A 16,944-nucleotide genomic window follows, 5' to 3' on the forward strand; every position below is an offset into this window, starting at 1 on the left:
ACCAAAAATGCTGCTGAACCTGAGGGACTTGAGACTCCTGTTGCTCAACCACCTCAGGATGAGGTTCAGGGTACTGGTATGTGGCATCGTGGTGCCAAATGCCTACTTAAAGTAGGTTTAGGTCTTGCCACAGCGGCCCTTATTGTTCCTGCAGCTTTCTGGGTCTTCTCAAAGATGTCCACCTGACGTGAATGACCCAGCTGCTCCCTGTGGCATTGTGTTTATAACTGATGCGCACCTGCGGACCACTTATGTGCACCCCTGTTTATAATCTTGTGAAAGACGCACGACAGACCTGACCATATACTGGTGTTTTTCATCATCTACTTTTATTACTACAGGTTTACCACTACAGATGGCTGCAGCTTTGCAGCTCACAGCCACACACAGTAACAACAACAACACAGCAGGACCTAGTTCAGCCTTTAAACCAGCAAGGCATGATTGCAGATTGGCGCTCAGGTGCGTCCACCTCCCCTGCTTTCCAACCACGGTCCACCAACTACACCAACCTCCGATAACTATGCAGTGCTCTCCTTTAAGTTTTATTTTGCCCCTCACCCCCCAACCAGTCGCGGCAGATGACTGCCCCTTCTTGAACCTGGTTCTGCCTCAGGTTTCTTCCTGTGAAAGGGAGTTTTTCCTGGCCACCGTTGCCCAGTGCTTGTTCATAGGGGATCATTTGATTGTTGGGGTTTATTCTTTAAAATGTCATTTTATTTAAATTATTTCAGGTGAGGGGTTCACTTGATAGGGAGCACAAAAAGCTGCAAATAAAAACAAATTAAAAAAAAGGTGTATTTAGCTGCAAATCAAAAATAAAAAAAAACAAATATTAAATTTCCCTACTGCTTCGTTTATTTACTTAAAAGAACAGCTTTAAATTTTGTGTGATAGTGTCATGGCCCTTGGTCAAGTGATCCAGGGTTTATCTTTTGGACTGTGTGAATCTGGTTTAATTTGTGTCCTTTGATTTAATAGTATTCATGGTTCTGTTTCTCATCTCCCATGTGTCCATGTTGCTTTTGTATGTCGTGTCTCTTTAGCCGCCGCAGCAGTGGGCGGGCACATCCACATCATCCACGTCGCCGCCAACATACGTTGTATGTTTAGACCATTTATATCATTTGACATCCACAGGACATAGAGGTTCGAAAGACACTGAGTCATGCAATACCTTTAATGAGAATACTGTCAGTGAACACTGATGAGCTTCTGCTTCTTTAATGAGCCATAATTCTCATTAAAGAAGCAGGTTGGCTCATAAAGTGCTCTGTAGTTATCTAATGCAACTGCCATTTGTTTCAGGACATAACCACAATCTGTAATCAACACAGGGTTTATTGAACTGTCGGCTGTGCAGACAACATGGCACGCATGAAAAATGGGTAAGGACATTTTGTGAACACTCATAGTTGATGTCTTAATTATGGGAATAGCTACTATGTAATTGATGCTTCCTATTCTATCAGATAAGGTGCACCTTGTGTGGAAGTTAAGTTGGCTCATTTTTGCCTATGAGGTCTAAAACTTCTGCTTACATTTCAACATGAATGTACTACTACTTTCTACTTAGTACCCGAGTAATCCAGCAGAACAGCTCCAAGATGGTGGTGGTGTAAAGGCAGCCCTCTCTATGATATAGAGGAAATATATTTCATTTGAGGGTCAAATATTACAAGCTCCATTTAAAACAAACAGCACTATCAAAATACCAGGAAAAACTTAATTGCCTTTATAAAAAACAATGTGTGCAGACCAGCTTTAATTGTGGACAAATTGAAATTCAAACTTCAGTCAGACCATATTCAATTGTATAAATATGCATGAAACCAAATGCAATGCTACTAATCTGCTGAAACAATGAATGCAAACCTGAAGGTCTGAGGGTTCCCCAGATAAAAAATAAAGTTTCTCTTTCACTTTACAGCTTTTTCTTCGGCTTCCCTCTCTTTTTCTTTGCAGGGTTAGCAACGATTCTCTTCACCTGGAGCGGCTGCAGAGTGCAGGAGGGAGACTCTGACACCTCCTCAGATTCACTTTCCAGTTTCCTTTTTTGTCCCCTTCTTTCACCACCTTCCTCCTCCTCCATGGCAACAGGTTCTTCAGGCTTAGCACCTTGCAGCCATGCCATGTCCAATGTAGGCACTCTGGGCTTAATGGCATCGACAGTGTCGGTAAACACCCCATCATCACTGGAGGAGCACCGTCTGAACCCGAGGGCGAGCACGCTTTTCAGCCCCAGCGGCTCCGACACACTCTGGCTCAGGCGAGGCACCTGGCAGGCCGGCACTCCTCTGGTGGTGCTCAGAGCGATCAGGTGATTAGTCGTGTGTTTCGGTTTGACAGACTTGCACACGAGCAGCAGTCTGAGTTCGTTTCTCTCCAGAGCCTTGGTCACCTCGTTGATGCCGATGGCCAGCTGCTGTCTGGCTGCCACATCTGTCCAGCCGTTTTTGGAGGAATCGCTCACCTGGGGAACAGGTTGTGGTGCGACATCAGGTTTTTTGCCTTTCTTTTTCCTCCATGGGCGAAACACTTTCACTTCTTTTTTCTCCAGACCCATTGAGATCAACTTATCCTTCAGAGTTTTCAGGATGAAGTGCATGTCCTCTTGGGGGAGCGGGCTCCATTTTGAGGCAAAGGGTGAGGTGAAGGAGGTCTTGGCTGGAGTCTGCTTTTTGATTTCCTTTTTAGTCGGCTTTCCGGGAGCTGCCATGACTGTTTGGAGCATAAAACAACCGACACTGTAACAAAAGAGAGAAAAACTGCTTTAGAGTCTGGCAACCAATCACTGGATACTTTATTAAGTACACCCGTTCACCTGACTGGTAATGAAGGCAATCAGATGAGTTCCCTGTACTTAACCTCCACAATCACCAGATCTCAATCAGAGAGAGCACCTTTATGATCTGGTGGAACAGGAGAGTCACATCATGTATGTGCAGCCACAAATGTAATGCTGTCATGTCAACATGGGTCACATGTTGATCCCCCAAGAATCTTTCATGAAGAAATAAAGCAGTTCTTAAGGCAAATGGGGGTCCAACCCAGCACAAGGAAGATGTATGAACTGGCCAGTAAATGTAAATAATTATTGATGTTAAATTAAAGCACAGAAATGCCAAAGATGAGTTAACCAGCTTACTCACATATAAAAAACGCATACCGAAATCTTTTTTATTTTCTTGTTTGTTTAAAAGGTAAAAAAGTAAAAGCAGTAAAGAGTAAACACGACTAAGAGGAATAAAGTACATTTTAAGATGAGTGAATAAAATAGAAAAAACAAGAGCACATTTGTTAATTTTTTTTTATCCATAAGTCAGACTAAACAAACAAACAACGCCATTATACACTAATACGGTTAGTAACGTTTTTATTTCGCATTTCTTTAACGCACATGGAAATGTCGTTAAATTTCGGATCTTCTTCGGCTCTAATAAAAAACTTTTCGCTTCTGCGAGTGTTAAAAACAAACACAGCCGCCGTTACCTGTAGTTAAAGCAGGTAACGCATTTCTCCTCGTCTTCTTTACAGCTTCAGCACAGCTGCATGAGAGACACACAGGGCGCTGCCATTTTGTTTCAATTTAAATAACTTTATTTAAAAAGCCCCACAGCGCCGAACAGTGGCGAAAGGGCGACACGACAGTCAAATCATCAAAGAGTCAGCGAAGGCAGTGAAGGTGGAGTTTGAGGCGGCGAACACTGTTATCTGACACTGTAGTGTCTGATGTAGGGAAAAGTGCATGAAGTCTCCTTCATGAATCCGCTGGAGTAAAAGTGCACGAGCACAGGAAATAGAAAGTAGGCTTTTCTAAACCAATTAATCAATTGGTTTAAATGCACTCAAAAGTGATTTTTTACACCAAGCAATAATATGAATAAAATGAAACATATAAAATAAAAAGGTTTATTTATTCAAATACTTCATTAAAAGGTTAAAAAGGTATTTAGGTCTTTGCGCATATTAAAAATGGTTCCTGTGGTCTATAATTATCAGATCCTTTGATCGAATCAAAGGATCGAAGAGAGCTGACGTCACGGCTGACGTCACGGTCGCTGCCAGAAAAATCCTTAAATAGACCCGTTTCTTTAACTCAGCATTTCAAGAAACACCTAGTTGTTTTCGTAAGCCAGGAATCCTTGGGAAAGAGAACAGTTTAACATTGAAATTATTCAGTTATTGGCTCAATATATAAGACAAAATAAAGAAGTAGAAGGTATTAATATCCATGAAAAGGAGCATAAATTAGAATAGAATAGAATTCAACTTTATTGTCATTGCACATGCACAGGTACAGGGCAACGAAATGCAGTTTGCATCCATCCAGAAGTGCTTTAGTGATATAGATATATTACAATATATATTAGCAATAATATAGATATGTGAGTATATTACAGAAATGGGTCTATTATGGTATGTTATAATGTACACGGTATGAAGTATGTTGTGAATATTCTATAACTATAAGTATGTACAGGCTGTAGTGAGTACAAGCTATGTACAGGATATGAACAGGATATAAATATGAAAAACTATACAGAATATGAAATAAATAACTTTACAGAATCTGGGATATACAGCTATACAGAAATGGGAACTATGCAAGTTGTAAACAGTTGTAGGATTAAAGATTATCGAATGTACAGAATGATTATTTACACAGAGCTATACAGTAGTGCAGTTAAGAAATTAGCCTGCTATGCAGATGATATTTTAATATTTTTGGGTCAACCATCAAATTCTTTACCTAAATTAATGCAATCATTTGAATACTTTAGTCGACTATCTGGATAGAGGGTTAATATGAGTAAAACACAATTGCTTAAGTACAATTATATTCCATCAGAAGAAATTAAAAATAAGTATCAATTAGCATGGCAAACAGAGTACTTTAAATATCTAGGAGTCATAATACCTAAGGATCTTACAGAACTATTAGAACGAAATTATTTACCAATACAGAAAAAAATTAAGAAAGATATAGCGAGATGGAATTTAATTCCATATTTAAGTTTATATTCGAGAATAGACTCAATTAAAATTAATATTCTTCTTAAATTATTATATTTATTTCAAACACTACCAATAGAAATTAACCAGAAACAGTTTAATGAATGGGACAAAATTTTGTCAAGATACATACGGCAAGGAAAAAGGCCCCGAATTAGATTTAAAACCCTACAACTTAACAAAGGAAAAGGGGGGTGGGGCTTACCTTCTCTTAGGGAATATTATTGGGCAGCACAATTAAGGCCTATGATATGCTGATGTAATCCTTCATACGATGCTCAATGGAAAGCCATTGAGGAGGTTCTGACTTCCATCCCCATACAAGCTATTATAGCAGACAGAAGCTTGCAAAATTTAATAAAAACTATTGAAAATCCATGGATCAAGTTGACTTTTAAAATTTGGGAAACAGTAATAAAAGAATATAAACTAGAAGAGGATATAGCAGTTCTTAAGTGGTGTGCATATGACACACATTTTGCTCCAAATAAATTGGACACCAGATTCAAAGATTGGACATATAAAGGATTAACAGCTTTATGTATGGTAATGGAGGAAGGGAGACTAATTAGTTTTGATAAAATGAAAGATAAATATTCATTAGAAACACAGGATTTTTATAGATATCTACAGATGAGGCATTTTGTCAATAAAACGATAAAAGCTAAGGCTGAATTGAGTAAACAGCTGCTAGACGTATTTAAAAGGGCATATAGTTCAAATAAAAATAGAGGTATTTTAGGTGACCTCTATAAAGGATTAACAAATATGAAATTACACTCAACCTTGTATATCAAAACAAAATGGGAAATTGAGGGAGGAATAGAGATAAAAGGAGGATGAGTGGACAACAATATGGGCATATCAATGGAAACGTAGCAGCTCACAGAGCTGGAGGGAATTTGGGTGGAAATGCCTGATAAGATATTTTATTACACCTCACCAAAAATCTCACTATGAAGGTAACCCTCCCACTTGCTGGAGAAATTGTGGAAATACAAATGCTAATCACTATCACATTTTCTGGGACTGTCATGTTATTAAAACTTAGTGGAAGGGAATACATGCAGCAATACAAGAGACATTTGGAAGATATTTACCTTTGGAAAGTAAAAGTCTATTATTTGGACTTATTCCAGAAGGATGGACAAAGAACGATAAATACTTGTTTAATATTTTACTGGCAGCAGGAAAAAAGCCATCACAGAAAAAAAAAAGAAAAAAGATTTTGACTTTGTTAACTACTAGAAGACTAGAGGAAATATTAGTTACATTAATGGAAACAAAAACACTCCCTATATTTATTTATCTTTCCTTTTTCCTTATGTATTTTTTATTTATGTTGTTTTGCTTCTTTTTCTTTGCTTCTTCTTTCGTTCTTATTGTATGGATATTTTAGTTGTTTAAATATAGAAAAAAAGAAAAAATATATGTACTGAAAGATAGCTGAAGTTGATGGTATTGTATAGTGATTCTAAAATGTCAATTAAAAAAAAGAAAGAAATTATTCAGTTAGCGGTTTTGTTTTGTGCGAAACTTTTATAGAAATGTCACAGGAACCGTCCAGCAATTCAGTGTCTCACAGAGAAACGAGAGAGGAAGGACCGTCCAACTCAGGGGAGAGAGGAATAGTCCAGGGCATGGAGCCCAAAAAGAAAATTCGCATAAGCGAGATAGAGGGGGTGCCCGTAAAGATAACACTGCAGATTGGAGCACTTGAGCAAAATGTGCATGAACTTGAGGAAACGCAAGAGTTTCTCCTTGAACAGAACAACACCATTGTTGTTCAGCTGTCCAAGGCTGAAAGCGAGAGAAATGAACTAAAGAAACGGAATGCAGATCTCGAGAAAGCTTTGAAAACTATTCAGTGTCAAGTGGAAGAATTACAGTTTTCAAAAACCAAAAATGCTGCTGAACCTGAGGGACTTGAGACTCCTGTTGCTCAACCACCTCAGGACGAGGTGAACCTTACCATTTTCTTAAAGCCAGAAATCAACTTTTTTCGGAGCAACTTACCACGAAACCCAAAAACTGTAAATCAAAGCAAATTGCTGATTCTGTTTTCCACAAGTTGCATTTGAGTTGAACATGTTGTCAAATAGGTTAGACTTTGGTTAAGAGCTTTGTTTTGAAGCTTCTTATCCTCTGGGAACAGGTAGATGTCAACTCCATAAAAATGTGTTGCACAGCTTTAAATGTGTACTTGAGTTCTTTGGGAAAATCCATGTTGAGCCCATAAAGTAGGCCAAACAGGTAGGCAAAGGCAGTGGGAAGGTCTGGCAGATCATCAAGAATAATGTCCTCTTCCAAAACAATGGCAGTGTTGACCACTGTGGACTGCGAGTTGGGTCCCACGTAGTCCTCCAGAACAGTGAGGATGCCCACCGTAACACCTCGGGTTGCCCTCTCAACTGGATCTGTATCCTATGCAAAAAAAACAAAAACAAAACAAAAAAAAAACCCCAGTACATATAAGTCTCTGAAAACCAAATCCGAAGATTGAGTAGATCTGCATGCTCACCAGACATGTTAAGAAGAGTTTGGTCTCGTCGTCGCGAACAAATATCGGTAACCCTTCCAAACTGATGGTTCGTCGATGCTCGACTATGTTTGAGACCTAAAACAAGGAAATCAAATAAGACTCAGTCTCATTTATAAACCTACCATTTTGTTTTTAAAACACATTAAGTTTTGTTGCTAAAAATACAGTCTTAAGAAATAAGATGTTGAAATTAGTTATTGCAGATAATTGCTCATGGTTTTGTCAGTTGTTTTTTTAAAGTAATTTTGATGTGCAAGAAATGTAGCACACTTATTACAACATGTATAACAAAAAGTGCCATGACCTGCCATCTGCCAAACACACAGCGCTGCTTGTTAGCTTATAATCCCATTCAGGACACTTTCTGAAAACTATTGAATATTTACTAAATTGATGTAAAAATTGTTAAAATATCTTTCTTTACAGTGGGAACTTCAGGTTCCTCATAAACCAGACACCAATACATTTTTATATATATTACCTGTTCATCAAACTTCCGCAACAGGGAATCCATGTCATTGCAGAAAGCAGCTTTTTTAATTCGATACAGCTTAATCAGCCGAAGTGAGTAAGTGTCGAGGGCAGTCATGAAGGTCCCCATGAGATCCTTGGTAATGCGTGAGAATTCCGCACAAATCTACAAAGCAACAAAAAATTAAAAAAATATTTAAAAAAAAAAAAATTAAAAAAAAAAAAATAGAAAACTTTTAAAGGTACATTATATAAAAATGACATTGTTTTCAAATTTGGTTAAAACAGCTTAATTTCAAAACATTTAGTTAGTCTCGGCTGATCTATTTGTCAGGTCTTGATTGGATTTTTTTTTTCCCCCTTTTAGTGGTAGTGGTGGTACAAATTATAACTGACGCATTTAAAAAAAAAAAAAAAAAGAAAAATCTGATCGGCAGATTTTACATTAAGTATATAGAATACCTAATCAAATGCTGATTAGACAAAATAATGGTTTCAACTGTTACAGGATGCATTGAAGAAAAGAAATAAATCAGTAAATTGTATTTTAAATTCATTGCAAAAATTTCATTAATTTTGTAGTTATGTAAGAATGAAGTAAGAATAACATCCTGTGGTCAAATTTGGATACTTTCATAACACGCAAGTGACTTTCTCAATCCTGTTCTGTGAGTTTCATGGCTGTTGCCTGCTAAGGGTCAGCACCAAAAGATTCTAGATGCCCAGTGAAGACAAGTCATTGCAAAAACTGTGGTTCAGGGGGTTGGGAAGCTCATCTATAACCAGAAGGATGCTGGTTCTGTCCCCCAGCTCTCTCTGTCCTGGTCGTTGTATCCTTGGGCAAGACCCTTTACGCTACCACCTACTGGTGTTGGCCAGAGGGGCCAATGTGCGATATGGCAGCGTCGCTTCTGTCAGTCTACCCCAGGGCAGCTGTGGCTATAACTGTGGTTTCCCTGCACCGATGTGTGAATGTGAGAGTGAGTAAGTAGTGGAATTGTAAAGCGCTTTGGGTGCCCAGCAAAGAGCGAAATAAATGCAATCCATTATTATACACGGTAAGTTGACAAGTAAATAGATTTCACTTCAATCGAGTTGTTGGTAATACCAAAATTAGCTTCATATTTTTAGAGCCAACTATTTTTTTTATATTTTACCATTAGCATTGTTAGCTCAACGGTAGCCTTCAACCTTTTCTACAAGATATTGGAGTGATACAAACAGATATTTCTCAAGGGCACAAGAAATGGCGCTCACGTTCATTTACTCACCCAGACAAGTTTCGAGGCATTTGGAGTTGATCAAAAAATTTTTTATATCATATAAAATCAACTTTTTGGAGCTTTTAAACACATTTTAATGTTATTTCCTTAGATTAAAAACCCTCCACAGTGGTTTTTGGCTTAATTCAGGCATTTCTTAGTTGTCTCAGTGAATCCTTTCCCCATAACCGTGGCTCAGCTCTCTCCTGCAAAACGACTGACTCGTAACATTGGGATTAAAATTTCTTTCTAACAACTCCAAATACCTTGAAATTTGTCTGGGTGAGTAAATGAACGTTTTCCATTCTAGAAATAAGACCACACTGAAAAAAAATGGAAGTTTTCCTTTAAATATTTAAGAGATTATCTAACCTGTTCTTTCAAGAAGAGAGCTGGCCATCTGAGCTGCATTTCCTTGACCAAGGGCTGCATCTCCACAACTTCTTTCCTCCTGAGAGAGAATGTGATGTCCATCTTTTGGGTGATGAGTGCCATGTTCTTATCCCTCTTCATTTCATCTTCCAAAATGCATCTTTCATTTTCAAGAGACTCATTATTGTAGTTTTCTGGGGCATCAGGGATAAAGTTGACTTCACCTCGCTTTGGTTTCTTTAAGGAAAATCTATTTGTGCCACTGTCATCTTCTTCCCCTCTTTTTTTTTCAATTGTCTGCAACTTCACTACATTCAGCTTGACTTAGCTTGGAACGGTAGTTGGCAAGCTTGAACTTAATGCTTGTTGCCCAACCATCATATCCTGTGCCATTGCCGGGCTCTTTGAGGCAGGGATGTTTTGAAACTAGCTCCTGGGCAACAGACGTTATTTCATTCTTGTCAGGGTAGGCTTTGATTGCAAACATTTCTTGTGCCAGCTTGTCTAGAACTTCCATCTTGATGTCTCTTGTTACACTTAAATTTGCCCCTGCTTTCTCATATACCTCGTTGCCCTTGCAAAGTTTTAACTCTACATCATAGGAAAAGGTTGGGCTAGGAAATGGATTTGGCCACTGAAGTGCTACGCATGTAGGTCTGGGTGGATGAGGATGGGCTGAAAGAAGATGCTGAACTCACACTGGCTGTATCAATAGATGAGATGGTGCTATGATCAGATGGAGTCTGGTGGCGAGGCTGATGCATTTTCCTCCCAAATGAGGTGCAACACTGCCCGTCCAGCAGGTAGCTCATTAATATCCATCAGGTTGCAAAGTGCGTTCCCAAAATCTGGGTCTTCATATTGTATTGCAAAGTCACCTTCAAGTCCAAGCTTTGCTTGTAGTTCATCTTGAAGCTGCTTCACAGATTCTGGAACAGTGGACAGTTGGATTTTTCTGATAAGTTTTGGACTGACGTGGACTCGCAATAACAGGGCCTGTGAAGACAAACCAAAAAAAGGGCACAATTCTAAATAATTAACGAATTCAAAGTAATCAACTGAAAACTATTTAAGAATAATACATACCATCACTTTCAATGCAGGAGGCACGTAACAGGTGTCACCATCAGTTGTCCAGCTACGCAGTATTCAGCTAAAGGGTGGTAATCATTCAAATCTTCTGGGTCAAGTATTTCCAGATCTTTGTAGCTGCTGTCAAGCCGATCTGTAATGTTCCATAAACCAAGAGGAGAGCTTTGTAGCAACAAATGACACTTTCCCAGAGTCAGTTATTTATTGCAGTTATTTTATGAATTTTTCGAGATGTTCCTAAAGGGTTGCATATTTCAAAGTCGTCAATATACAAAGCTAAACTAATGCAAGTATCTTGCAATCCTAAAAGCTTGTTGTTTAAAAATACTGCCCATCTCTAAATGATCTGTAACCTTCACTAATTTCTTTATCAAATGCTAACTTTTCAAAGAAACTTTTCTCTTTCAATAAGTTCTCCAACACCTGGTTTACTGAGACATAAACAAATGTATTTCTAGTTCTCGCTTTGTAGGTGTACTCTTTAGGCTCACATACATGAAAATTATTCTTGAAATAAATATTTCTCTTGTAATCGGTAGATAATGCACCTTTTGGTTCTGTTGAGATAAATAATGGGTTGGTTTTGAAAAGTGCATCATTTAAAATTTTTATTACATCATCATCTGCCTCAATGTTCTGTTCAGCAAGCACCTCTTTGATTCTTTGAAATGAATGAACCTGAGAAAATTTTAAAATGTCACTAATTTCCTCAATAATTTCCTGCAAAGCCCTTTTAGAAACATGTAACAATGTTTGCATGTAGAGCAGGGCAATATGACCAAAATATTTATCGTGATATAGATTTGAAAATTTGCGATAACGATATAATTGACACTAGACAAAATACTTTACAACTCCACAACTTTATTAGTGCAAAAAAACACATCAATGTATTTTCACTTAAACAAGCAGCTGTTTTTTTTTAAATCTGCATTAATATATATATATAAAAATTTAACAGTGCAAATGCAAATTCCTTGCTGACAGTTTAACCAAAAGGCATTTCCAGTGGAAACTGGCCGACATATCCTCAGCTTAACCATGTATAACAGCCACGAAACTTAAAAAGAGGTTATATACACACACACACACAATACGGTAATATTATGTTGAAGCACCGTACGTATCACTCCGCCGGGCTCCTCCCTCGTCATCATAAATAATGCTGTTCCAGGTTCAACATTGCAAGTGACCAATCACCTTCTCCTGACGTCATCCGCGACCTCGAAAAAAAAAGCAAACGCCTTCAAAAAAATCTACTTCACTTGCGAGAGGAGAAACCGCCTCTGTAAGGACAATATGTATAATGCTTACCGTTTATTAAAGTATCCTGAAATGCAAAGAATTCAAGTTCCTGAATGGGCGGACAGAAGCGGTTTCTCTTCTCGCAAGTGAAGTAGATTTTTTAAGGCAGTATTTTTCAAAGACACAAAAGGGGGACATCACAACAATGTCATTGGTCACTTGCAATGTTGACCCTGGAACAACATTTATTATGATGATGTGGGAACAACACACAGACACGAGGATATCAGATCATCCCCTGCGGATGACAGCCGTACTGCTCCGACAATCCATCAAGCGGTGCGGCTTCGTAGCTTAGCAAAGTCGTACTAAAACATTTGACAGATTTTCGAGCGCCGTGTACATAAACTCGTCTCGAGGTCAGTAAACAACCAGAATTCATACATAAGGCACACGGGATTATAAGGGGCTCTGTTGATTTTCAGAAAAATCAAAGGATTGATTTTAAGTGTGCCGTATTTTCCAAACAACATGGTAATAACGACGGCCCGCTAGCATGCTCTACCAAAAATAGTGCTTTGTTGTGTATCTGACGGACGAAAGCTAAACCAGTTCCACACCACTGAAGCTGCAGCATTTTTACAAACCAGTTCTGGTTCATCGTTTCATTCAACGATCCACTTTCACTCTTCTCATTCCCCGTCGGCTTTTTCACCATGTGCGTATGAAAACAAAGGCACTGCGCATGCGCGTTTTACCCATATTCTATCGTGATATTTCATTTTCTTATCGTTGCCCAACATTACACCGGTATTACCGTGAACGGGATGATATGGCCCAGCCCTATTTGCATGCATAGAAAAAGTCTAGCTATTTTATGTTCAAGACATTGGTAATCTACAAACTCATTGTCCTCTTTATCACTTGATGCTACACCTGAACCACTTGGTAATGTCTCTGACTCCTGAGAGGTATTTAAGGATTTATCAGGGGAGCTACTTTCACTAGGACATGCATTTGCATGAGAAATCAGTCTAATACAGTTTTTTATATCTTTTGAGTTTTTTGTGCTTTCTGCTTGTGTGTGACATAAAGGTTGATAAATTGTTGGTAACATAGTCACATTTTTGGAAAGGACAGGATACAGTCTGATGGGTTTTTAAGTGCCTTAAAATATGTGAAATAAATGTATGCTGTGAACAGTTTTCCTTAAATTCACAAAAAACACACACACAAAAAAATGTTGAGATCGCCTGCCTTTTCTTAGCCCTGTTGTGTGATCTGCTGAGGTGAGACTTCAATGCCCTTCGTGTCCTAAACGAACAGACTCAGTCACTGTAAACACAGGGCAAATGAAATCCTCTTCTATGTCGTAGCTGGTGATGTCTTAAGAGTACTTCTTGGCTTGAACAGACAAAAGAGCAGAACTGGCACTGCATACAAAAACTATAATGAGAAGAGAGGAGAGGACAGTGTCAACAATTCAAAAGAAACCTAAATTAATCTCAAATTACCAAAGTTACATTACCTGATTATGTGTTTGGGGGCGGGGGGAGGCACCCCTGTTCTGATTCCTCTCCTTACCAACTCTTCATCAGTCCCTCACAAATCAGGACAAGTAGTGGTCTGGAGTTGGCTTTTAATTCTCTAAATAAATAAAAATAGCAATTAGTTTTAAAATAAAATACCAGCTTCCTGACATTACTTAAGAATTTTTTTCTCCTGTCCTAATTGTTTTGACTAAAGTGAGCTGATTCTGCCTTGTAAAATGCCATGTAAAACAGTGTAAAACAAATAATTTACAAGATATACATTACATCAAATGTTTAATTTATTATTAACAGATTGTATTCTACATGGAATGCACCAACAGTGTACTGGGATGTATTATGTATGCCAAGGATAATTGTGTGTGATTGGTTTTACAACTTAGAATGACAAACATTGAATTGAAAGTATGAGTGGGATAAAACTCCTGAAGCATCTGTTTAAATTATCAGTGCATTTATTAATGATGCTCCATAAATAAACCAAAACAATGTTTTGTGCATAACAAAAAGCTCACAATTGTGCGATCAAAATGTAAACTAAAAGATGCTGAGCATAATAACAAAGACAGATTTCGCAGCTGCTCTGTTTCCAAGTTCTACTGCGTGACTGACAGCCTGGAGTTTGAAATCCTCTTTGTAACCATGTCTCTTACAGGTGCCATTTATGGTCCTTATACACATAATATGGTAATATTACGTTGAAGCAGAGTATCACTCTGCGAGGCTCCTCGGTAGCCGTAATAATCCAACAATCAATCAAGCAGTGCAGCTTCATAGCTTAGCAAAGTCGTACCAAAACATTTTTGACAGATTTTTTTAAGCTGTGTACCACATAAAATTGGTTCGCGGTCAGTAAGCACAACCAGAATACATAAATAAGGCGCACTGTCTATTTTTGAGGAAACGAAAGGATTTTAGGCCGTGTGTCAAGGCGTTAGCCCGGTTAGCTCGTTAGAGCCGCCCAGCTCCACGCACGCGGTGATCCGCGGTAACTAGTTAACGGAGATTTGCCCCATTAATGCAGTTACGGCATTAACTTTACGCTGACAGCACTAAAATAGTAATCTTCAAATGTTTTCTTTTTACCGACCAGATCCTCTTTGATAGCTGCCGTGTTCATCTTGTTGCCTGCAGATGAAGCGATGGGGGAGGGGGAGTTGTGTTCAGTGAAGGAGAGAGCCGAGGTGGAGTAACGTTGCGTAGAGACAAAAGTGGACGAAAGAGAGGCAAACTTGCGGCTCCACAAGTATAATTATAATGTAACATAGACTACATCGATATAAACGATATTGTTACATCTCATATCTCGTATAAAAATATATTTAGAAACTCTACATGTCGCCCAATCCTAATCACTTGTTCATCTGTTTTGTTCCAGCTTCATTACTGAATGCATAGTTCTAATGCATCTGTGTTTTTTAAGTTATTTAAAGCCTGTTTGATATGACTCTTGCAGACTCTAGTAGTTCGTATTTAATATTTACTGCTCTGTAGCTGCTTCTCTGATCTCCCTCCTGTTTGTGTTTGGTGGAGCTCGCTGGCCGTGAGGACTCCACCACCCCGTTCACACAGAAACTAAAGCATACATTTTATTGGCTAACAGCGATTCGAACAAATTAGACGACATGGCAGCGGGCGCCCCCGAATTTTATTTTTAAATAGCAGCGGGGGGGTTGCAGCCGTTGGTCATGAGCGAGACAGCCTATTTTGTTTCGTTAGGTGGTATGGCGGCCACAGACTGCACTTCCTGAAATACACATAGGGGGTGTCGCGGAGGCTTGTCAGATATGAGCTCGCCTCTTTAGTAGCGTCGGATTTTCATTGTTTTGTGACATGGCATGTAGTTTGTGACATGGAATCTTAAATGATATAGTAAACACATACCCATGAGCCACAAGGCTTCTTAGCCTAGAAAGTAATGCTATGCTATGTTTCAGAAAAATACAAAGCACTTCAGTTGTGATATTTCTAAAATACAAATTGAGACTGTTCAAACATATACTGTCTGATATAATAAAAGAAACATTAATTGCCTTCAGAAAGTTGAGATGAACGATCTATCCAGCTCCTGGTATAAAAAGCCTCACGTTCTCATTAAGGCAGACGGCCAGGTGGCTTTCAGTCCTTGCAAAAGCGCAAAGTAGACCCCGTAGTATCCAAAAATATGAGATGCGCATGCGTGCTCAGGTACAGAAAGGCGCCAAATGCTTCAAATCATGTAAAACTTGAATTCATTCATTTTGCCAGCAATAAATTTCATCTGGGACCAACTTTTGCTCTAAAACGTTAAAGGATTAGTTGAAACCCTTAATGTATTTGAGTTTATGGGGCAACTCAACTTTTATTGTTGAATTGTGAAAGAAATGACTGTAAGCTCAACAATTGCAAGTTTGATTTTTTACAGTGCAAAGCAGTTCGGGGATGAATGACGTCACACACATGGATCCTCTGTCGGAATATAGTAAAACCGAGGACGGTTGGTTAGTTGGCTTAGTCCTCCTTTGATCGAATCAAAGGATCGAAGAGAGCTGACGTCATGGCTGACGTCACGGTCGCTGCCAGAAAAATCTATAAATAGACCCCAGTTTCTTTAACTCGGCATTTCAAGAAACACCTTGTTGTTTTCACAAGCCAGGAATCCTTGGGAAAGAGAACAGTTTAACACTGAAATTATTCAGTTAGCGGTTTTGTTTTGTTTTTTGCGAAACTTTTATAGAAATGTCACAGGAACCGTCCAGCAATTCAGTGTCTCACAGAGAAACGAGAGAGGAAGGACCGTCCAACTCAGGGGAGAGAGGAATAGTCCAGGGCATGGAGCCCAAAAAGAAAATTCGCATAAGCGAGATAGAGGGGGTGCCCTTAAAGATAACACTGCAGATTGGAGCACTTGAGCAAAATGTGCATGAACTTGAGGAAACGCAAGAGTTTCTCCTTGAACAGAACAACACCATTGTTGTTCAGCTGTCCAAGGCTGAAAGCGAGAGAAATGAACTAAAGAAACGGAATGCAGATCTCGAGAAAGCTTTGAAAACTATTAAGGGTCAAGTGGAAGAATTACAGTTTTCAAAAACCAAAAATGCTGCTGAACCTGAGGGACTTGAGACTCCTGTTGCTCAACCACCTCAGGATGAGGTTCAGGGTACTGGTATGTGGCATCGTGGTGCCAAATGCCTACTTAAAGTAGGTTTAGGTCTTGCCACAGCGGCCCTTATTGTTCCTGCAGCTTTCTGGGTCTTCTCAAAGATGTCCACCTGACGTGAATGACCCAGCTGCTCCCTGTGGCATTGTGTTTATAACTGATGCGCACCTGCGGACCACTTATGTGCACCCCTGTTTATAATCTTGTGAAAGACGCACGACAGACCTGACCATATACTGGTGTTTTTCATCATCT

The 16,944-nt window shown here is 38.9% G+C and overlaps 2 protein-coding genes and 1 long non-coding RNA gene across 6 annotated transcripts; all 3 read right to left on the reverse strand.

Annotated features, from left to right (window-relative positions):
• Positions 1-1,323: 1,323 nt before the first annotated feature.
• On the reverse strand, positions 1,324-3,628 carry LOC113031726 (ribonuclease P protein subunit p38-like). Of its 4 annotated transcripts, none has more exons than XM_026184077.2 (3): positions 3,493-3,613; positions 2,825-2,912; positions 1,324-2,747 (listed from the first exon to the last, which is right to left on the reverse strand). In XM_026184077.2, exon 3 carries the CDS (start codon positions 2,732-2,734, stop codon positions 1,925-1,927), a length of 810 nt encoding a protein of 269 aa, XP_026039862.1. In that variant the 5' UTR covers positions 2,735-2,747; positions 2,825-2,912; positions 3,493-3,613; the 3' UTR covers positions 1,324-1,924. The 4 variants fall into 4 exon arrangements, with proteins under 4 accessions (XP_026039862.1, XP_080164421.1, XP_026039863.1 ...); XM_080308295.1 differs by having other exon boundaries at positions 3,401-3,519; XM_026184078.2 differs by lacking the exon at positions 2,825-2,912 and having other exon boundaries at positions 3,493-3,628.
• A 2,550-nt stretch (positions 3,629-6,178) lies between these two features.
• On the reverse strand, positions 6,179-9,953 carry LOC113031732 (uncharacterized). The gene is made up of 4 exons (XM_026184090.2): positions 9,664-9,953; positions 8,040-8,195; positions 7,538-7,633; positions 6,179-7,440 (listed from the first exon to the last, which is right to left on the reverse strand). Exons 1-4 carry the CDS (start codon positions 9,802-9,804, stop codon positions 7,120-7,122), a joined length of 714 nt encoding a protein of 237 aa, XP_026039875.1. The 5' UTR covers positions 9,805-9,953; the 3' UTR covers positions 6,179-7,119.
• A 1,646-nt stretch (positions 9,954-11,599) lies between these two features.
• Positions 11,600-14,990, reverse strand: LOC113031736 (uncharacterized). Its single transcript, XR_003273775.2, has 3 exons — positions 14,641-14,990; positions 13,529-13,647; positions 11,600-13,446 (listed from the first exon to the last, which is right to left on the reverse strand). It is a non-coding gene; the product is annotated as an uncharacterized LOC113031736 (long non-coding RNA).
• Positions 14,991-16,944: the final 1,954 nt, after the last annotated feature.

Source organism: Astatotilapia calliptera, chromosome 11 (genome assembly GCF_964374335.1).
Source record: "Astatotilapia calliptera chromosome 11, fAstCal68.1, whole genome shotgun sequence".
Lineage (NCBI taxonomy): Eukaryota > Metazoa > Chordata > Actinopteri > Cichliformes > Cichlidae > Astatotilapia > Astatotilapia calliptera.